The 24007-nt window shown below is 39.6% G+C and overlaps 1 protein-coding gene across 6 annotated transcripts in view; it reads right to left on the bottom strand.

Annotated features, from left to right (window-relative positions):
* NFIA (nuclear factor I A) overlaps positions 1 to 24007 on the bottom strand; it is a 586444-nt gene that overhangs the window by 44997 nt on the left and 517440 nt on the right. For 4 of the 6 annotated variants that reach the window (XM_034653513.1, XM_034653517.1, XM_034653520.1 and 1 more), the window contains 2 exons: positions 21612 to 21777; positions 1725 to 1816 (listed from right to left, as the gene is read on the bottom strand). In XM_034653513.1, coding sequence (XP_034509404.1) covers positions 1725 to 1816; positions 21612 to 21777 — 258 coding nt within the window. The remainder of the gene's footprint in view (positions 1 to 1724; positions 1817 to 21611; positions 21778 to 24007) is intronic. The other 2 variants (XM_034653519.1, XM_034653525.1) reach the window with 1 other exon arrangement.

Raw genomic sequence — 24007 nt, 5'->3', positions numbered from 1 at the left:
TGGTCAACATCATGAAGAATCAGTTTCTGGGTTAAATAAGGCATTTGTGAAACAAAGCCATTTTGGAATATAACACGTTTTGATTATAGAGAAACAAATTGAATGGAACATGGGATACCATTTCAGTGCGGTAAATCACAGATTATACAAAAAATACGATGTAAAATACAAGCGGGACATTTCCAAACTGCATTTTTGAGGTTCTTCATGAAGTAACCCGAGCACACTGGTGCTTTGAGAAAAGCAATCATTCAATATAGAGCCACTGTCCCCAGTTCTCCCTTCCCACTGAACCTGAACACATGCGCCAAAAGTACAAAGGGAAATGTCAATGCCTTTGAGGTTATCACTCCACTTCAAATTCACCAGTTAAGCATTTGGGGGTATGGGGACATAAGCCACACACTGGAATGATCTTGTGGGAGGTCCTGAATAGATGTTCATCCCAGATGCCATGGACACGACAGTTTCAGGAAAAAGAGCAGAGGTGGGAAACTCAAGAGTTAACCTTCTGCCTTCCCTTCCTGCTCCCCCTCTCCTCCCAGCTGCCTCCTGGAGGCTGTACTTTCCGTGACCCTGCTTCCCCGTAAGGAAGGCTTCAGAGGCACTGGAGTTTCACCTGCACTGTCGACACAGCAATAAACTAAAATCCTTTACAGAGAGAGAGAGCAAATGGACCCAGGAAGGCAAATCTATCCCGTTGATAAGCATCTGGTCCTATTCTTATAAACAAAGATGAGTAGTTACAAATTCGGCATCTGGAGAATACACACCCGGGCATATGCACAAAATATCTCAGAGAATTTTTCTCAAACAACATGCTGAGAACCTCACAAAATACTCTCTTTATGTCAGTTATGATGGTATATGGTTACATTCTAATTAGGAAATCAGTGAGTCATTCCTTTCAAAACTTGAATCTAATTCTATTTCACAAACTTGTAAATATCTCTACATCCACTACCTTTGAACTCCAAAAGTCTCTCACTGTGTCTAACAGCAGCCATTTCAAAACCTTTAAAAGAGATTTCTTCTCTTTTACCTATACTAGCACAAAACACATCTACCGAAAAACAAGCTCTAGATGTCCTAGTATCATCTCTTCTCAATCACCTACCTCAAAATATGATGTCATATTCACATACACCCCTCCCACCCCACTGCACCTTGCTTCCTAGTGGCCAGCCTAGCCAGTAACAAACACCATCTATTTCTGCACCAACACCAGCAACCTAATAGGACTCATGAACCCTTTTCTTTTCTTTCGGAAAGCTTGTCAGGCTCCTGGGGACCCTATAACAAAACAGAAGAGTGGCTCGTCCCCCATTCCCAGGATGCACTCTGATTACACAGGCAGCCAGAGGTTACTTTTCCAGGCAGGGGTAGACTTCTGTCTGGTTGCAAGTGGAGAGACATGAATTCCTAGACGCAGAAACACGCTATCTAGCTCTGGGAAACCTTTCTTGCCATAGTGAAAGGAGTTCTGGCACAGAAGCCTTCCTCCTCTGCCCCTCAATACGAGACACAAAAATCGCAGACAGCGTTTTCCACGATTTCTGAGGACACAGGGAAATGTGGCTGAAGGGCCGGGAAGGTTGGGGTTGGGAGGAAAGGGGACCAATCAGGGGCTGGGAAATGCAGCCTGCGTGCCAAAAGACAAGTTACAATGCACCTGGTGAATAAAACAAGCTGCACCACATACAGAAAAGATGAGAGCGGCCCACCTGTGTCTGTTGAGGGATATTTACAAAGCTTGGATCCCGTGGTCCAACACTGACGAATCGGTTTGCGGGGGAGGTGCTGGGTGTCGAGTAGGCTGTGAAGGGAAGGGACACATGCGTTCAGGAAGCAGCACGAGATTGCACACACAAACAACACCAAAACACACAGTCTCCGAGCCTACGCAGCTGATTAACAAGGAAATGTGCAAACACTGGAGCTAGCAAAGGGATCTGGCTAGCGAGGGCATTTTAGACAGTCATAAAAGGGAAGGGGTGTTGGGTTCTAAAGACTGTTGGAATAAAATGATGTCAAATTGGTGCTCAGATGAATTTTCTCCTTCCATCATACAAATTAGAACATGCAGGACATTTGCAAAGTATACCTTTGGAGTTAAACATGAGCTTTGGGGCCAGAAAGAGATATCCTAGTCCTTAGAGCATAGGGAGAAAGAAATTAGGTAGAAAGGGGAGGAGAGCAGTTCACTTTACAACCTTGCTTTTTACACTACGGCACACCCAAAAATAATGAGACATTCCTGTGCCTCTATAGCTAAATATTGAGAAGGAGTCTTTAGAGAAGGAATTAATGGCTTCTCCAGAAAGGAGGTGGAAAACCACTGAGAACCAGCTGTCTTTATAGGCTTCGGGAGAGTATCCAGAATCTCTATGAAGCACAAGATGTGCTTAAAATATTAACATCTGTAGTCTTCCCATCCTAGAACCTTTCTGTTAAGGCACAAACTATCAAGAACCCATGTAAACCAAGATCTCACACTAAAAGCACACTTCGGTTTGCTATCCTTTCACGATACATCAAAGTTTTGTTGTTGGTTTTCATGTACATGTTTTTGGTTTTTATATTTATATTTAAGAGCTTCACTCTAGTGAGAAAAAAACTCAGCGGCTTTGCTGTTTCATCGGCTTATAAATCCAAATGTGCATTTGGTCTTTTGGTGTCCTGCCATTCACTTCTTTACGACAAACTCCCAATATTTATTCACATTCTTTGTTTGTCCCAGAACTTTTAGATAGACTCTTGCTTAATTTCAAATTTCTTAACAATAGTTGTAAGAGGCCCACATTTTCCGGATTAACCCTAGACACACTCCATCTAAGAGATGAAAAGGATTTGCAATTTTTAAAAACCCATATGACTGAGGGAATAATAACAAATTCCTTTGCCAGATTTCTTTTTTCCTTTTTGGCATCATCTGCTTTTCTGTGATTTTCTGTTTTACAGAAAACTGCTCAGACTTTTGTTTCCCTTGTTGAGCACATCTAGCGATAAAATTTCTACCACTCTGGCCCAAGTCCTGCTGGTCATCTTTGGTAAGAGCTAAGTCACCCACACAGATCTGTGATGGTCACATGGTATGGCTGTGTTAAACCAGCATGCAACAGAGGGTGAACATGAGAATCCTCTATTAATAAGCAAGTTTTGTTGTAGTGTTTGCTTTAGAAGGACCTGTCCAGGAATAGTTTTATATAAAATGTGTGTGTGTGTGTGTGTGTGTAAATGCTTATATAAAAAAATGTATCATGTGATGTACTGTTTAGCTACGTGACTCTACTGATTTCCTCTCCAGCCCATCCTACGTTAGACTAAATTGAGCAGATTTGGGAAATAACTTCTGCTTAAAGCCATTCTGTACATGCCTCTCACTCGCTGGTATGGGAGAAATGTAAGTTTTTAAAAGTTCAGTAAAATATTCTTTATTATTTGCTCTATTCAGTCTATTGCTTTGCTTTGATATGGTTTAAGAAGTCTCCGAAGAAAGTCATGTATTGAAAATGGTAGACTATAATTACCCAGTAGTGAATTTACCTGCTCCTAGGGCATAAAGAGGATGTGGGAGAGATAAGGAGGAAGCTGGTAGATGAAATAACCTGTCAAACCTCTCAGCGGTTAGGGGGAAGAAAGTGTTCTTTCACACGTGAATAGGTAGGTAGGTCGAGAAGGAACAACAACAACAAAAAGGCATGAAGGGTATGCTAAGGTACTATGACTAAGTGATTGATGACAGAGGCTGAAATGTGAGTTCTGGTGGAATTGTGTGCTTGGGCCACACTAGTCATCACAGACACATAGCAGGATTCCCTAGGATGCTTTTACTATACTGGGGACATCAGAGACAAGCACACTGAGTGAGCCTAGGAGTCATGGCATTTTTTTTCCTTCTCTTTCTCTGTGAAGACAGTTCTCCATTGACCATAGCAAGTTTACTAAACCTGAAAAGGTCTGCATTACATTCTGCTCTCTATTGTTTGCCAGACCTAAAGTTTGCCATTTCAAAGGTATAGCATACAAATAATTTAGTCACTCAAAACTGCTATGAGGCTAACAACTGGATATTTTGCCTTCCTCAGACACGAGACAAGCTTTGCCTTCTTGATTTCAAAATATCCCAGAAGGCCTCCCATGCTTTCATAGACTCCTAAAACTGCTTCAAAGTTCAGTCCGGTTTTTATTTTTTTTATTTTTATTTTTTAAAGATTTTATTTATTTATTCGACAGAGATAGAGACAGCCAGCGAGAGAGGGAACACAAGCAGGGGGAGTGGGAGAGGAAGAAGCAGGCTCATAGCGGAGGAGNTAATATTTGTGTTCACTTATTCTGTGGCACTTCTGGTACCATGGGGGTCTTGGGACTCTCTTGGCTACCCTGTTGTATTCTAAGCAGGTTGCAGTAGGGCTAAATTCAATACCCAGTAAAATTCTAAATTCTGAATGCAGTGAAGAAGAAGGAGGAGGATGAGGGGGAGGGGGAAGGAGGGGGAGGAGGAGAAGGAGGAGGAGGAGAAGAAAGAAAGAAAGAAAGAAAAAAAGGGTATTACAACTACAAAAACCTGGGAATCTCTGAGTACCCAAGTCATCAAATGGAAGAAATGGTGCCCAGGGACATTTATTCTATAGAAATATAGCTTCTGGGAAAATTCAAGGACACAGGGAAAACAAGGGAAGGAAGAGAGAAAGTCTGACTCATCTTCCATTATGGTAGTTACAATAGGCAGAGAGTTCACCTATAACAGGATGTAGTTCCAGAAATGATGTGACATTAGTTAAATGTGATTTTCCCAAAGAAACAGTAGAGTAAGGGAGTTTACACTGTTCAACAAAAACCTCAATTGCAACTTTTTATTAAAACAACCACATATACCATAGCGAATTAATTATACATGCACAGTTAAGAGCTTTCAACATGAATATAAAATTATGTAAAGGGGGCAATGTGGTAATTAATTATATACAACTGTATTTACTCTGCTATGATATCACATTCATATCTTTCTTAATTATAATTCTGGCGTTATTTACAGCAGCAATAATCAAATGCCGCAGGAAAAGCTTCAGGAAATCATGAAATCCAGAAAATAATTTTCTGGGAAGATTATTATAGGCATTTTTTTGAAGATTCAGGGGCATTTGATGATTTTCTGATAAAGTCAACAGGGAAATCAATTTGTTTATATGATCTCGCTGTAAAAGTCCTCATGGCAAACGTGACTATTAGAAATCAAATTATTGATTATTCGGCTGCTTCTGAAGCAGAAGCTTTTTTTTTTCTTTTCTTTTCTTTTTTTTTTTTAGCAGCATCTTAAGCTACATGAGCAATATCACCGTCGACTATTTTCCTAACGTTAGGGGATGAACATTCCTATTAGAAGCTTCCACCATTTTATTTGTACTAATCTGATCATATTTTTCCTCTTTCTACTTGTATTTCTTCCCATTATCCTATAGTCTAAGTTTGGCCTTAGCTACAGTGATAAGTAGGACAATCCCAGATCAGAATTTGATCCCATATCCAGAAAATCCCATTCTTCTGTGTTACCCACTTACCATATGCATTGCTAACTATAAAATGCTTCACTTAGGCCGTGCAAGTCCTGCCCCAGCATGATCAGTTGGAAGGATGGCTCAAGAACAGTTTTGCTTCATAAGCACTACTTTTACAGGGCTTCTGGGAACGCTGGAATCTATCTCTAGCGGGGACTGTGGGGGGAGCATGAGAGAGTGGGCAGGGACAGTGGCAGAGATCACCCGTTAAATCTGCTCTTCACCACTGTGCAGTTAGGGTTCCCTGGGAGAACTCAGACTTTTCTTTTGTTTTCAGAAATGCATGGAACTGACCTCCTGCAAGTCAAACAGAATTCCTACTTTCGTTGTCCCCAAGGTGTCATGTTTTGTTTTGTTCTGTTTTCTCAATAGGAAGGCAAAAAAGGATGTGTCTGGATAAAGGAATCATGATATTTCCCCATAAATCCATTCTGAGTCTGTAATAGCCTTCACCTATAAAATCTAAATCTGACCATGGTGTTAACAAGGGGCTCACACTGTTTTGAATTGAGATGCTTGGAGCGTTCCTTCTTTTTGGAAATAAGATACGACTGAAGAAAAAGACATTAAAATATTAAAATATGTGTACCATTGTAAGTTGATGTTTCCTTAAGTTGAAAACCATATCATTAAAATCACCCAAATCCGACAAACTAGAAAAGTAAAAGTAGGCAGACAGATTCAAGGTCTAGTTCAAATGCAGCAACCACTAAAATATACGGTAATCACTGAAGGGGAGGAAAGGGAGAACATTTAGACAGATGTTTTTGTGGGGAGTGAGTGTGAAGGGACAGCTGCCTTTTGGATGAAGCCCCTCAGCAGGGAGCCCGAGGGGCCAGTTCATCTGCAGGTGAACTGCCTGAGAGCTGCCTGAGGAGAGCAACGGTCAGCTCTTCTGCCCTGGCTAGGGTCAGTGACACAGTGAGGCACCTTGGCAGAGAAGAAAATGTGAGAGACCTGGTGCACTCTGAGGTGCCGCATTTAATTCCACACGCAGGAAGCAATGAAGTCCCCTGAACCCAGGCAGCCTGACCTACAAACTGACACGAAGTTTGAAGAGAGACCTGTGTTCCGTTTCGTCAGACTCCAACTATAGGAAAAGAGTGAACATCACCCTTCTTCACTCCCTTGAACTCTACCAAGGCTAACCTCTAGAGTGCAAGAAAGAGAGGTATTTCAATATATTTAATAGATTCATATTCATTCTCTCTCTCCTTCTGTCTCTGTCTGTCTCTCAGGAACGCTTGCTCTATGCCAGGCTCTATGCTGAGCACGATGGGAGATTCAAAGGTGAGCAAGACACGCTGTCATCCTAGAAATGCTAGCATCAATGGCGAGAGATATGTGTGGAAAATGAAAATATGGGTGCTTAAAGGTGACATAACTAAGAATCTGTGAGATATGAAAGGGCAGAAAAGTGACACCTGGCAGGAGAACAAGAAAAGCGGCACAGAGGAAATGAGGATAGGCTGGCTTTTGCGACAATGCTGTAAAAGACGCGCCAGCCCGCAGGTTTGGATGGATCGGGGGTCACAAAGGAAGCGGCACGAGCAAAGGCGCGGAGGCAGGAAGCGGAGGCATCAATCACAGAGGGAAGGGAGAAAAGGCAGGACACCGAAAATTATGTTTTATCATAGAACACGGGAAGTTGAAATGTTAAGAATCAGAGACCTGAATGTTTGAAAACGGAGGGGAAGAAGTCTATTAAAATTATTTTTCTTTTAAGAAGAAGAAATAATTTACAAAAGAAACAAAGATATCAAATTTCCATTCCAAACACCGCTAAGACAACTAGATATCCTCACGTTCTAAACTGGTCCCTTCATATCTTATACATGTCACAGGTTCCCTCGTTTTCAGAAACTCAGGCGTACTCACATGTGGGGATTTCCCCTCTAAAGAATACACAGTCAAAAATTCAATTTCATTCAAAATAGACTTATTGTGATTCTACCACCTGCCCAGGAATGTGCTAGTTATTGGACAGAGGTCATCCAAGCAAGTTCAGGAATGCAGACTTGAACAGATCCCTGTGTATTCAAGTCACAATTTTATTAAATGTTTATCAGTGACACCTGACAGTGAAGGAAAAGTGCCTGAAAAAGCATTCAGTTGCAAACTTTAAATAGTGAGATGATTAAATACCTGAGTTTCTAGCATCTTTTCTTAACTGCACTATCACGTTATTTAAAAAAAAAAAAAAACAAACCCAAACCAAAAAGCCCCATGAGAAAACTTTCATTTCTTAAAAAAAAAAAAAAAAGCAGAAACTATCAGAAAATAGATTGGCTAATTTATAAATGAAACCCATTACAGTTGTTGAACTCATTTAGGAACTTGAAGAACACTATTTTCTTGCAAGGTCACAAAGCAATGCTGGAGGGATACTGGAGTGTTTTTCCTTTAGAGAAATCTATCGGTATCGACAAGTTTATGGGGCCTGGGTTAACGTTATTAATATCATTATACAGCCAAGGAAATAGACAGCTTTTCTTCACACATGATCCAGTATTCAGAGATTTAGAAATTCCCACATGACTGAATGGATATTGTAGTTGTCATCCAGATGTTTGGAATCTAGAAGATAACCACACTGAATTTCCATTATTTTGATCACATCTGTGCAGTCAGTTACCTCATTCTATTATCTCTGTAAATCTTTTGTCTCTACAAACAAGTTACCAACAAAAAAAGACACAGCCCTCAGGGCATGAAATTAAAACCTACTTATTGCTAGTAAATTATTACAGAACAACATACCCATAAGCTTTCTTCCTGAAAAGCTAATGAACTCTAACTTTAATATATTAGCATTACTTAACATGTATGGTAGCAATTTGCATGACATGGCTAATGTGCCAGTAGTTCACAAAAATCTTGAGAAGAGGCAATTCAGCCAGATGGTTTTGCTCTGCTGGTATTTCTGTTTGTATTAAGGATCCTCACAGGGAAGTAAGGGCTCTAGCTACATCACATGATTTGGGGTAAAATATGCAGAAAGGAAAGTCTAAGACCATGCGTGTGTGCACAGAGAGAAGGGGATCAGAACAACTTGCAAACTGGAGACACTCTGACCTTGTGTTACCCAAATCGGTGTCATAATAAGCAGGCACTTTGGACTGTTTCCTGTAGGCGGTCTATTTAAACTGCCTAAAACATTATTTTTTGTAGTAGCTGTGAAGGATAAGAATAGAGGCTTATTTCAGTTCATTTAATTTATTTCTGAGGGCTAATCCAAACTCTGTAACTGTCATTTACTTTTATGTAAATGCTGTGTGTTGTATGATTGATAGAACATATATATTGATCAGAAGCAACGATGTACGTGGTAGGCACAGGTGAAGGTTATATTAAATAGCCATAGGGAATAAACCCTGGGTTCAGCTGGGGTTTACTAAAAAAAGAAACTTCGATCAATATATTGGATTGCTCCCTTTTGAAAGGCTTCTGCGGCCTCTCAAAAGGCAGTGTAACTCTGGAAACCTACTTCTGGGAATTTATCCTTGACCAATACTTAAAAGGTACAGATAAAGATTTATGCTCCAAGATGTTCATTACAGCATTACTTATAAAGAGTTGTGAACAAACCAGAGCCACCTTATAAGCCAATGCTTCATTCGTATGTTGGAATATTTTGCAGTCATTAAGCACATTTTAAAATAATAATGACACCATGACATGTTGATAGTATGAAATAAAATCAGTTTATAAAACTGTATATATACACATAGACACATATATGCACGCACACGATGATCAATTATGTTTAAAATATGCATAGAAAATGACTGGAAAATAGGCACATAAAATGATTACCTCTGAAGAATGGGATCATAAATGATTTTTAAACAACTTCCAGTAATTTTTAATCTTAAATAAACATAAACAGAACCTGAAAACCCCCAAGTAATACTTTTGTTTTTACAGCAATGCAAGGTAATCAGTAGAAAATGAATTTTAGAACCAGAAAACCCTGGACTGAATCCACTTGATCATAATCTTATTTGAAATGTGATCTTGGCAAGCCAATTAACCTCTTTGAGCTTCTATATATAAAGAGTCCAGCATAATAAATACTATTTACTCCAATATGCATAGCCCTTTAAGGCTCCATCCCTCTGTGAATGTCTAATGGGTTACACCCTCTACAGGAGCAGTCCAGAAAGTAATCCCCAAGAGAGGCTTGGCCAACAAGATGGGAAATCCCCAAAATTCCATTATATGCTATATTTAAACAATTGAAGAAAAATGCCAAATCATCCAATCAGGGATCATTGATTCCAATATCTGATTAAGAGTATTACATTCCAAGACATCTGCCTTCCAACACTTACAAAAAATAAAACTTAAACCTCTCATGGGTTAATGTTGTGATCAGACTCACAAGTAACGTGTGAATTGGCATAACCTTTCTGAAAAGCAATTTGGTAATGTATATCAAAAGGAATATTCACACTGTTGGTACTAGTAATTCCAATTCTAGGAATGTATCCTAATGTAATTATTAAAGCTGGGGACAAAAATGTCTTTTCAAAAATACGCTGAAGCATATTTCATAGATTGGGGCAAAAGTTAGTGTCCGATAGAGGCAAAGGTACACATTGTTTAAAATCACATTTCCCAATTTTTTATGAAATGGGAAAAGGTGTAAAATACTGATTAAGAAAATGGCATGCAAAATACTATATTCAGCAAGGTCACAATCACCTTATATGTGTTTGTGTACATATACACACAAATACACACACTGACATGCATTAAGGGAAAAAATAGGCCAAAATGTTCATAGTAATTGATTACAGAAGAATATAATTTCATTTTTTATGCTTTATATTTTCCAAGTTTCCTACACTGCCATGTATTACATTGATTGAGAAAATCTTAAAACTCACTTGTTATTTCTGTCATCTTGAAAAAAAATAACAAACTGAGGAAAAAACAAGACTTGAATAGATTATGAAACCTAAACGAATGGAATCATCCATTGCCCGTTCTCTTCTGCCACTCCTTTATAACGCCCATCTCTTACTCTGCTCTTGTTCCTCTACTTTTCATCCAATGCAATGTATGCAAACCTATGTTATTCTTGGAATAATATACAATTGCTTTATGGAGAATCTTAGGATTTTCAGAGGACAGGTGTACGTACAATATTATATCTCTAAACACCGGATGTGTCCTGGTAGAGTACAAAGCACAGGAGTCCAACAGACCTGAGTCTGAAGCCTGACTCAGTTTCAGCGTTCTCTTTTTGAAAAGAGGCCTAACAATTCTAATTTTGCAGATTTCTAATCATAATCAAATGAAATTAAGGTAATGCATATGAACATACCTATCAAAGTGTCTGAATTTCAATAATCCTTTTTCCCTTGCAAATTTAAACATAGCAAAACTGGATTGTACACAGAGTAGTAATACTCTGCAGAAAGAACTTATGAAAAATTGTGATTTAAGACAGTATGTCTTATGTATTCAATGGGTTCCTAAGCAGAAATTGGGACCAAATATTGGCTGTGGAAAATGAAAATGCTAACCTTACACTAAGCTCCATGCAGTCTGTGAAGGGAAAAAGAATATTATTCTGTACCAGAAAGATCACACATTTTTCTGCTATCATATCCGAAGTTTGGGTTAGTATAGCTAAAATCTAGATGTATAAAAATTGCCAACGATTTTATGGGGACCCCCCACCACCACCATGAATGAATTTTGGTAACTATAGTGATTAAGGTTATATAAAGAAGAATTTTTATATCATTAGACAAATATTTTTGAAAATAATTATATTTGCTATAAAAGGGGATTTAAAACAGTAATATCTTTCATTCTCAGTGGATAAGGTACCAAAGAGCTAGTCTGTAACAAACCAGTTTCTATCTTTCAACACACAAGCAAATGTGTATATACATCCCCCACTCTGTGGTAGTATTCTATACATACTTCTTAGGACTCTCCTTTGCTGACTTAACATAACTCATATAGACTTGTCTCTTTATTTTTAAAGGGTTTCTAATGTATATACTCTTGTTAGATATTTAGGTTATTACTAATCTTTTATTATAATCAATGAATACCTGATGTGCACCTGCATTTACATATCCAAGTGTATTTATTACTTATATGTGAAATTTATATACATAAATATATAAAATATTCATATGTATTTTTATATATATGAAAAATTACATTGTCTTCTAAGAGAATAAACCAATTCACAATCCTCTAACAGTGCAGAAGAGTGCCTTTCACACACTTGCCAAGACTATGCGAGGTACTCTCTGATTTTTGTTGATCTGATAGGTAAAAATACCACCCAAGTCTTAATTTATATTGTTTTTATGCTACACGAATGAGACATCTTTAAAATGTTCTCCATTTATCTATGCTTATGCCCTTTTTAAAAAATCTTTCTATAGGGGCGCCTGGGTGGCACAGCGGTTGGGCGTCTGCCTTCGGCTCAGGGCGTGGTCCTGGCATTGTGGGATCGAGCCCCACATCAGGCTCCTCTGCTATGAGCCTGCTTCTTCCTCTCCCGCTCCCCCTGCTTGGGTTCCCTCTCTCGCTGGCTGTCTCTCTCTCTGTCAAATAAATAAATAAAATCTTTTAAAAAAAATCTTTCTGTTGATCTTTATATGTTAATTTAACCCTCTGTTACATGTATGGCAAATATTTTCCCATTTTCATTTTTGTCTTTTTGACTTTGTTTATGGTGGGTTTTTTTCCCATGCATAAATTTTTGATACTCTTAGAGTAGAATTTGTCAGTCTTTCCTTTCATGGATTCCAGGTTTGTATGTGTGTTTTTTAGAAAGTTCTTCCTCACTCCAATATTATTTAAAAAAAATTGTCCTGTATTTTTATGTGGTATTTAAAGCTTAACCTTGTATGCTTGCTTTTTTTTTTTTCCCCCTCCAGCTGGAATTTATTTTGGTGTAAGGAATCTTTTTTTTCTGGACAGTTACTCAGTTGTCCCAATAGACTTCACTGAATAATCCCTTCCCCTCCTCTAATACAAAATGCCACTCTTGTCACATATTAAAATATTGCATGTATATAGGTCTCTTTCCAATTCAGAAGACTATAGAACATTGAAATATAATGGAGAGAGCAGCAGAGCTGGTAGAGAAATTACAACCAATGTGGAAAAATAAAAACAAAACAACAAAAAATGACAGCAATGTGAAAACAGATCAGCATAAAATGAGTTCCCTGGCACTAAGTGACATCAGACACTAACGTAAGAGTAAGAAAGAATGAGAAGGGAGTTCTTTGGAATTGTTCTCTGTCCTACCTGTGGAATTGGTTGTAACAGAGGCAAACCATATGAGACTCTTAACTATAGGGAACAAACTGAGGGATGCTGGAGGGGAAGTGGTTAGGGGATGGGGTACCTGGGGGATGGACGTTAAGGAGGGCACTTGATGATTCGAATGAGCACTGAGTGTTATGCAACTGATGAATCACTAAATTCTACCCCTGAAACTAATACTACACTATATGTTAACTAAATTAAATTCAAGTAAAAATTTTTTTAAAAAATCTATGCTGTTATAAAATCTCAAAGTATACAGCAAAGAATGAATTTTCATTGAATGTAATTTTTAAAATGTAAAGAAAAAGAATAATGCAAGAGTTCAAGCATTAATAATGAAAAAGTGTTTTGTGAAAGGAAGCCACTAACATTTCTTTTCCCTTGCTCTTTTGTAGTTATCCACTGGTTCTTCTCTGAAAGAGGAAACAGAGTCCTTACGTCATCTAAAAATTGTGAAAACGTGACATCATTCACTGGCTTGCTCTAAATCTAATCACTGATTACAACAATGTGTTATACATTTTAAGGAAAAGAGTTGGTGAAAAGGAGAGGTGTCATTATTCGGATGATAACTCAGAAAATAATTCTTCAAAGCATTTATCAACAGTCCAAGTTCTTGGGAGTCTTGGAGAATAAAGGAAATTTGCCCTTATCAACATTTCCTATTTTTTGCCTTTTTGCTGTTTTTGTTTCATCTCCTTCCAAATCTTCTGTTCTCTTCCTTTCCCTGACAATAAGAGTTACTCTCAGCAGCAGAAACCAATTCATACTAAAGGATAGATGACCAACTAATGTCATCTTCTGTACTTCTCCTGTAGGGTTTTCACAGCAAAAACACGGAAGCTTTGGGCTAATGCGAAGATACCTATAGGACACTATGGCCAAGTGTATGAACTACAGGTTCAAGGTGGCTGGGTGCGAATCAAGATCCCACTACATCTGGCTGAGAAGCCTTGAGAAAGTCATCTTAATAGGCTAACAAAAATATTTACTTCATAGAATTACTGGAATTAAAATAATACATATAAAAATACTTTTAAAGTACCTGACACATGAGTAAAAGCTCAGTGCTTTGTTGCGTTGTTATTAATTTCAGATAAGCAGGCAGTTGTGGCTCTCCAGCAACCAGAAATCATGTCACATTGCTCTGTAATTTGAGGTAGGTACGTGATAGTAGAAAGAGCATGGGAAGGCCTGCATCTGAGTCCCTACCAGGCTTCTACGGGAGTATGATCTTGGGAAAATCATCTGCACTTTCTAATGTCAGCTTCCTTGTCTATAAAATCCCGACCACACAGGGCTCTTAGGAAGACAGAACAAGATAATGGGGGCGCCTGGGTGGCACAGCGGTTAAGCGTCTGCCTTCGGCTCAGGGCGTGATCCCGGCGTTATGGGATCGACCCACATCAGGCTCCTCCGCTGTGAGCCTGCTTCTTCCTCTCCCACTCCCCCTGCTTTGTGTTCCCTCTCTCGCTGGCTGTCTCTATCTCTGTCGAATAAATAAATAAAATCTTTAAAAAAAAAAAAAAGATAATGTATTCACGTGAAGAGTTTTGCTAACTGAAAAGCACTGAACATACATTAATGATTATACTACAAAATTTCCATCCCGGTCATAGATTATTGTTATATTCTTAGTTAACAGGTTCATATTCATTCATATAATGAATGCATGTAAGATTCATGGGAGAGATAAAAATAAACAATAAAGGAAACTTGTTCTTGCATGCTTCTACTTTAATAGAGTTCTAGTTTTAAAAAATCAAAAGTTCATGGCTAAGAAGGCATGGAGAAGAATGTTTATGAGTCTTTTATGCATCCTTAAATTGAGATTTTGTGTTCCTGATTAATTAAAAAAAGAAAAGACACATGTTTTATCTTCCATCATAATCCAAAAGCATTCTTTCTTTTCGTTATAATTCTAGGCTATGATGCCAATCTGCAATTTCTTTTCGGAAAAGTCCATTTTTATAGTGTGATCCTGGCACTAACCTAATATATAAAAATTGGATGTTACAATACAATTAAGAAAAAGAATAGTGCATTTTGAATCATCATACCACAAACAGGCCCAGACATAATGAGATATTTCTCCTATTCTTCAGCTGTTGTCCTTAGGACTCTGAGGACTATACACTCAGTGTATTACATGTTTGAAAAGGAGCCCTTCCCAATTAATGCATGATGCACGTGGAAAAACTCAGCAAACTGCACAGAGCTTTCATAAGTAGGATGCTATTATAATTAGTATTACCAGTAAGATACATGTCAAACATTATTTGGTCAAACCAAACTCTGGTCCCCGCCCCTCACCCAGAATGGTTCTTTCTGCAGTTTTCCCATCCCCGTTCATGGTAGCTCCATCCTTACAGTTGCCCAGGTCAAAAACCTAGGACTCATTGTTGATTTCCCTCTCTCTCTCTTTTTCTCAACCCATATCTAATGCATCAGCAAATCCTGTCAGCTCCCCCTTTCAAATGATTCTTCCCACCCACACTGCCCCATGTTGGCGGCTGGATTCCTGCAAGGGCGCACCACCTCCCTCCCTGTTGTAGCCTTCTCCGTTGGACTTCCTGGTCCCTAACTTACTAATTTACTTCTACTTTGATTACTGTTTGTCCACAGAAAAGGGGATTGCTTTGTGCCCTTTTGCATCCCTTGTGCCTAAAACAGCAGCTGGCAGGTAGAAAACACTCATTATATTTATTGATTTTAAGAAAAAAAAAAAAAAACCAGCCTCTTAACTGGTCTCCCTGCTTTAATTCTTGCCCCTAGCAATGTGTTTTCAACAAAACCTTCAAAGTGTTTCTGTTAAAAGCTCGGGAGTTATCACTTCTCTGCTCCCTGGTCTCTCTCAGAGTAAATGCCCAAGTCCTTAAAATGGCCTGTGAGAGCCTACGTAGTTTACTCCACTCCCAACTCCCAGTTGCCAGACTCCGTCCACCTTACTTTCGACCTCACCTCCCCCTACTCTACTCCTTCTGTTCTCACCACCCTGCCCAGGTGTGCTGGCTGTTCCTTCTGCTTGGAAAGCTCTTCTTCTACAGTCTCAGGGCTCACCTTCTCACTTCTGCCAGGTCTTTGTTCAAATTTCCTCTTCTCAGACAGGCCTTCTCTGGCCACCCTACGGACAGTCACACCATCACCTCCACCACTCCCGACCCCTACGTTCTGCTTATGTACAACCATCTTACATCATCCCTGCCTTTTATACTCACTGTTTTGTGCACTGACTTTCTTCCCTCTCTACAATATTCTTCCCTCTCTACAATATGAGCTCCAGAAGATCAGGGAATTGTTAAACTCTCTTCCGTTTCCTGCTGAATCCTAGCACCTAGAACACGACTTGGCACATAGCTTATGGTCAATTACTGTTTATTGAATGAATGAAAGAAGTGATATTCTCTCAGTAGGTATCTAAAGCTACAAAGGTAGTAAGCGGGAACAGAATACATCTGGGAGGGCACGTATTGCATGGTGCACTGGGTGTTACACGCAAGTAATGAATCATGGAACTTTACATCAAAAACTAGGGGATGTACTGTATGGTGACTCACATAATATAATAAAAATATTACTAAAAAAAAGAATACATCTATTGTGAATTACTCTTACAGGTTATCTCCATTTATCACCGTATCCTAAAGAGACCTGGCATAGTAGTGTATTAATCTCTCTCCAAGAGAGAGAGAAGAACTGTTAACTCCATCCCCACTCCCCTGTTGTTGTTATTTGTTGTTTTATGGCACTAGTAAGGATTTTTCCCATTAAAATGTATTTCTTTCATAGGTGAATTTTTTCCCAAATCTGCCTTACTCATGTTTTTCTGGCCACAGCTGCAAAGTTGAGTATTTGGTGCCAGAGGCAACTGATTAGGTTAAAAATACATACTCTGCTTTAGGCTGGCATCCATTTGTATTTCATTATAAGATGATACTCAAAATTATGCCTCGGACTCGTAACTGTCTACAGCACAGCGCGTCTGTCACCCCAGTTTGTCCTGACAATCTGCCTAAGAGAGTGAGTACAGCAGTCAGTGATATTCCCATTAACTGATAAGGGAAGTTGAGGCCCAAACAAGTTGGTAATATCGGAGACCCTTGGCATGATTTCCTACTCTTATTTTTAAAATCTTATTTCACTGCAAGTCCTCTCAAGCCCCAAATAGAAAAGGCTGTCCTAAGTTATACAATTAGTGTTTTTGAAAAAAGCCTCATTTTTGGACGTACTATTGGGATGTTGAACATCTGTACTTAATACCCTGTCATGATGTTTCTTCTTGCTAAAGTTGAGCTCTAATAAACTGGCAAAGATAAACAGGATCCAACCCCCCTGTGGTTTTAATTTCTAAGAAAGCACATAATTTATGAAACAGTATTTTTTGCCCTAAATTTTTACTCAGTGGTAATCTAATTTTAGACATCCCCTCCCCCCACCAGGCTGGTTTCTGCAGAAAAGTTCTACCTTCTTTCTCGGATTTAAAACACCAGAATATTATCCCTACTAAATAGCATAGAAGTCACTTTCTCCAAAATCATCTTTAGCTGAGACCCTGGGCCTGGACCAAACTCCCTCCTGAGTGTTCCTGCAGAAGCTCCGCCTTTGTCCCAGTGTTGCCTCGTGAGAACTACCCGTTCACCAGCTGTCTCCTCCCCCACTGATCCCACACCTCTGTCGAGCAGCCATGAATCACCTCTGTATCCCAAGCAGCTAACACAGTCCTTGGCACATGACAGGTGCTCACTATATGAGGGCTGAATAAGCAAATGGAAGAAGGTAGTCATCAAGATGAATGGGAAGCGAGGAGGCCATTTCACTCTGATATTTGTACCCTTCCATATCTTCTTGGTCCTTTTCCCCTGCTCACTGTCTATTCTCTAGACTGTAGAGTTTGGAAGTAGAAACCAGAGGTGACTTGTCCTGCTCTTTTCTGTTAGGAAGACAGGTGCTGGAAGGCACCACGCAGCCATCTGGCCCTCTACTCTATCAGCTCTAAACAGGAAGGCAGACCCCACTTGGGAAGGCCTGTGTGGTGCAGCACTGCCCGTGCCCGGAGATGTGTCTATGTCATTTGGGGTTCGGCATTAGGAAGCCCATTTGCCTACAGTTATAAACTAAATTCTCTGATAGTAGAAGTGATAGTCTGGTTCGCGTGGAAAAAAAGTAATAATGGTGTTGTCTTTACATTTTAAAGGGTACTATGGCTTTAATACTTCCTGAAATAAATTACAGATGAAGTGATATGACGTCTGGGATTTGCTTCACAGTAATATGGGAAAGGGGAAAGTAGCTGGTAGCCTAGGTGAAACGAGGATGACCATGACCTTGTTACTGTCTAAGCTAGCTAAGGAGTACATGGAGAGTCCTTGTATAATCTGTCTACTTTTGTATATGTTTGAAGTTTCCATAATAAAAGCTTAAAATAAAAAAAAAATTAAAAAAAGAAGTGATAGTCTGGTCTTCCAATATGATTTTTGCTTGTATTTTATTTATCAATTGGTTCAGAAATCAGGGCATGGAAAAGGATTTTGTGGTGGGGAGGGGCGTGGGGTGGTTAAATCTCTTTCCAGTGTGGACCAGTGGGCTTTGAGATTTTTAACTTGAAAGGCTTCTCCTATGCTATAGATCACAGGTCCTGCAGCCTACCACTGTCTTATTAATAAAGGAGAAGATGGTAAGGCAAGATATTGCTGTGAAACAACACATTATTGTGAATTCAGCAGACCCCAAAGAGCCCAGAAACAAGGGCTAGACTTTATGATGATAAAAGCATTTCTATGCCACTAGAAGAACATTTCGTTTTGCCAACATTCCTAGAATCATATGGTTCAAAAGTAAGTATCAGGGGCGGCTGGGTGGCTCAGTCAGTTAAGCGTCTGCCTTGGGCTCAGGTCATGATTTGAGGATCCTTGGATTTAGCCCTGCACCCCGCTCATCACAGAGTCTGCTTCTCCCTCTGCCCTTCTAGCTTGTGCTAGCTCATAAGTGTGCTCTCTCTCTCTCAAATAAATAAAATCTTAAAAAAAAAAAAGTATCAAATTACCTGTGTCAAACTTCTGGGCCTTTCTCTCCTGATATTCTCCTTTTCCTCAAAATCTTCAAACCCTGTTCTAATGGACATGCAACNTTGGGCTCAGGTCATGATTTGAGGATCCTTGGATTTAGCCCTGCACCCCGCTCATCACAGAGTCTGCTTCTCCCTCTGCCCTTCTAGCTTGTGCTAGCTCATAAGTGTGCTCTCTCTCTCTCAAATAAATAAAATCTTAAAAAAAAAAAAGTATCAAATTACCTGTGTCAAACTTCTGGGCCTTTCTCTCCTGATATTCTCCTTTTCCTCAAAATCTTCAAACCCTGTTCTAATGGACATGCAACCACATGAATTGGATCTGCCAGAACCCCCTCCAAACTTCTCCCCATAATGCTGAAGGAACGCTTGAGTCTGGCCATGACAGGATGACAGATACCTTCTCATACAAGGCATTTGATAAAATCCATGGCGTGGAATCCAGAAGTATGGACCCAAAGGCACCAACCTGATTAGGGGCTGAGTAGCTGTACGTGTCCTACAGACCTATTTCATCATTACCCAAGCCTGGTGACTCTAATAGGTCAGAGTTTTGTCAGATAATAAAATGTTCCAATTTATTGGGTGGTGGTGCTTACCATGGCTGATTTCATACAACCCTGCCAGGCAGGCATCATCACCCACATTCTACAAATGAAGAACCTGACTTGACGGGAAACACAGCTAGTAAGGTGAAAGGTGGGGATCTGAGTCCTTATCTTTCAGTCTTCAATAACTGCACAGGGTATCCCTAGTCTTCCATGGTGCCTCAGAGGGGCCCCATCCCCGTTACTGGAAAATTTACTATGAATGCAGGAGACACTGATAGTGGAGGGAACGATGTGTTTAAATGGGATAGGGAGGGTATTACCACAAGGCTTTTAAAGAACTGTGCATTGTCCTGCACAGATAGGGAGATGAACAGAAAAGTGGTACATGGAGGCATGTACAGGGCATAAGAATTATGTGACTACCAATCTGTAGGCCAATATCCTCAGTGACCAGATTGAAACAGAATTTGGGGATGGTGATTTCTCTAACTTGTTCAAAGATATTACATTAATACACAATAAGCAGGACGCACCTATGAGCCTCTGTTTCTCAGAAGCTTCTTTTCCAAGCTGAGCTTCCAAGATCCGCAGACCAAGCCTTGTTTGTTTCCTATGTCACTGGACACTCAGGGTTTTCTCCTTTGTTGAAAAGTGTTGAACCACCTCTTATCAAGAGAAGTAGGTCCCCACAAAATTGCCCATGGACCCTCAATCTTTTTGTTGTAATACCAGAATCCAAGTACAATGCCACTCACTTCCGCATGTGTTATCAAAATGAATAAACACTAGATATACCGAAGTTCACCCTCAGAGCCATGTCCATGAGGAACTCCAGACATTTTGGATTTAGTGTCCCCAGGATTAAATCCAATGAACACAGTGTCAACAGAGGCTTATTTTTCCTCTTTGGCTCTCTCCCTCCTGTACCCAATACCATCATGTCCCCTAAACTGAAAGTAAGGAACCTAAGAGGTCTAGAATCATCCTTCATTATAGTCATTGAAATGACTGTACAATCCCAAAGCTTATGTCTGCAAAATATCTCTTCTCGTGCTCTCCTCCATTCAACTTCTGTAATTGCTGTTCAAGTTCTTGATCTTAACACTTCTTCCCTGGTTTACTCTAATCTTTTCCTCAGATTCCTTGCCTTCAGTCTCACTTTTGAAGAACTCCTTGGAGACCTGCTCTCCTTAGGATTACTGCCACAGTTCCTAACCTTCCCTACACTTTGATCCCTCAGTAAAGCTCCAGGGAGGTGCTTCTCATACCCTCTGTCAAGGTTAGGTCATCCATCCATCACCTCAGAACTCTGCCTCTGGCCATCACTCTTTTTGACATCGTTCCAGGTACTAATAAAAGTCAAATTTGTGTGTTTGAGCTACTTCTATTCCCTTGTCATCTCTGAAATATCGGGAACTATCCCTCTAATTCTGCAAGTCATCATTCCTATCATCTAAAAAAGTTTGGAAATCTCCTATCGTCTGATCACATGTGCCCATACTATTCAGAGAAGAGCCACGAGTTCTTTTCTCTTTCCATCCAATTATACTTTCTATCTCCTCCCCCCCACCACACCTGGCCATGCAACTACCATGGTTACCACCTCTGATCTTCTGCCAGCCTCTTACTCTTGGTGAGTTACTTTGATTTAAACTTTTTTTTTTTTTTAACCTATTTGATGTATGAGGTGCACAGCCTTTATAGCTCACCAAGTGCATTTCTCTTGGACTGTCAGTTACAGCAGGGCTATACAAAAGTAAAAGGAACTTGTTGCTAATAGGAATTCATGCAAGTAGATGCTGTTTGATAATCATGAGGACAGCATTCAAAGCCACTCAAATGATCCACACAATTTCATAGTCACATCTTGATTTCAGTCTGGGGCAGGGAGTCGCACCACTTCATCCACCCAAACCCCCAGTCCTTTCCATATCTGGTGTAGCTGATGGCACCCGAGAGTGATATTCACTGCGATCTGGTCTTGGCTCTGCAAACTCATGCTACAGCACCCTCACTGGGGATCTGGGCCTCTCGCTGGAGCCTATGCAGTTAGGGACCAAACTGAAACGAGGATTCAAGTCAACAGAGCTTGGTAAGTGACCGGCGCCTTGTGTCAGCCATACTTACTTGGTGAGGTGGGGGAGGCTGCACCTCCTTCTGTTGATGTGGTTGGAGGCTTTGTGTCTGGTACCGGCAGAGGCACAGGCCTGGCCATCGGTGGTGGCGGCGGCGGTGGCAACATTGGGGTGGGAAGGAATGGGTTGTGCACTTTGCCTTGGCTACTCCCGTTGGGCTGTGAGGGTGGGAGCAAAACAAAACATGCAGAAGGAAAAGAAGAAACAGAGAGCAACCATTAGCTGCTTCTAAAAACAGAAGACGCATTAGTTATCCCTTATGTAAAATTATGAAGTATTCTAGCTGCTTGAATTCTTTCTTCAGAGCATAGAGATAAAAAAAACTGTTGGGTTGTTCTGAAAGCATTTCACAAAATCGTCCCATTAGGCACACATGCTCAATGTATCCTAAACTTATCTCTTGAATTACTTTGACCTTCTCTACATCCTGCTTCCCTAAAACGACCTGCCAAATTTGCTTGGCATGTTTCACTTCCGTATTAACTGCTACCTTCATCATCATTCTCATGATTATTATTTATCTGATATATAGGCTGTGGAATGATTCCATACTGTTACTTATACAGATATAATGAAGTTTCCCAAATACGCATTTGAAATTAAAAATAATATTTTATTTTCACCCCTCAAAGTTGATATTATATAACATTTAATAAATATGTTAAGTGAACATAAAAAATTTCTTTCACATATTGTATAACATCAGGCACAGAAACTTTAGAATTGAGCTGTCAAAATTCTGCTAGGGAAAAATATCACTTCTAATTTTGATTTAAATTATATAAGCATATGCCATAACAGTCATATTTATTTGGCTGCCTGATGTTAGAACAACCAAATAACAGCTCTTTGACAAAAGAAAGTTCCCCTCTGAAGAAAGCAATAAAACCCATTTTATTTTCAAGTTTTTCAAAACAGTCCCATGAAGAGACCTGCCTTAAACCCTATAAAATTTGGATCAAAATGCAAAACCGGGAGTTTGACAGTTATATGGGATAATGTCAGGACTATTTTTAAAAAAGTTAGAGATTTAAAAGTCAGATGCTTGATGCTGGGGATCACTTCAGATCTTTCATGGTCTCTCCCATGTGGCCTTTCTGACTCCAGACTTTAGTGACACTGTATGCGACCAATAATCACAGCTGGTATTTAGGCTGTCGTCCCGAATCAAAATTCAGGTGAAGGAGAACCAGTTGTCCCAGGCTTTTAAGTTTAAGCTTAATAATTCTGCAGAGGCAGCCTCAGACAGCCCCTCATCCACATTCTCCCATCTACTTAGTGTTGTTCCTCAAAGACTATCTCGTCTGACAATCAGAATGCTGTGCTTTCTTACCAGCAAACCCGCCCGTGTGTTATTTCTGAGTGGGCTAAAAGTCCATAAGTGAATGCTTTAGAATAAGCCAAGCAAATGAATACACAAGCAAAAAGAAAAAAGGCCCCATATTGATTTGTTGTCTAGACAGAAATGTATCTGCTAACACATCACCAGACATTAGTCAAAGCTGCCTGTTCTGTCTCAGATATGCAGAATCAGGTATTTCTGCAAGGGAAGAAAAATCAGGGACAGGGCCGTGTGATATAATATTCTAAATTAGGCAGTCATAATGACAGCTGATCTGTGGCTTCGCGTGGAGCTATTAGGAGAAAAAGAAGATCACATTTGGCTTTATGCTGGTTGTTATTTACTATTCATTATTATAATTAGTGGCCTTGGGATACGGCTATCCAGCTGTAAACACTGGGTTCAACTTTTAAATAAAATTTGTGATTTTTAAAAATCACTTTTACATTTGGAATATTGTCTCAAGTTGTGATTATTTGGCTTACTAGTGAAACAATGAAAACATTCATTTGAAGCTGTTGAATACTGTTTAGCTTTATACGAAGATAAGTGGGAAAGATAACTACTCGCAGAAATAACAAAGCATAATAAACTGTACTTCTAGCATCTTGAGTTCAAGTGCTGGTCAACTTGATCTAAAGTGTTAGAAGACTGTATTTTTAAAAAATATCAACTTAGTTGATCTGAAACATCTGTGCCCCCCTCATCCCCCTACCTCTCCCTACCACCCCAAATCATTATTTAAAATTATTTGGTCTTTCTATTTTGTTAACTGCGTGAGCCCGAGGGTTAGTGTGCATGAGGTGGAATTATCCGCCCACAGACTTTAGAAGGTTATATGGTTCACCCTTGAGATGATTTATATCCATAAACTTGACAGTTGCGAACTTAACACAAACACTTTTTAAACCCTGGCCAATCACTCTTAGAGCAAGTTAACTTTCCCACAATCTAGAATAAATATGACATTTGCCTGCAGTCCGTCAGCACAACATTAGAGCACTGTGTCACATGGTCAGAAGGTCTCCCCTTGTTATTTTTACATT

This window comes from Ailuropoda melanoleuca, chromosome 2 (genome assembly GCF_002007445.2).
Source record: "Ailuropoda melanoleuca isolate Jingjing chromosome 2, ASM200744v2, whole genome shotgun sequence".
In the NCBI taxonomy this organism is placed as follows: Eukaryota; Metazoa; Chordata; class Mammalia; order Carnivora; family Ursidae; genus Ailuropoda; species Ailuropoda melanoleuca.
Note: the sequence above shows the minus strand (reverse complement) of the source record. Positions and strands in the feature narration are given on the sequence as shown.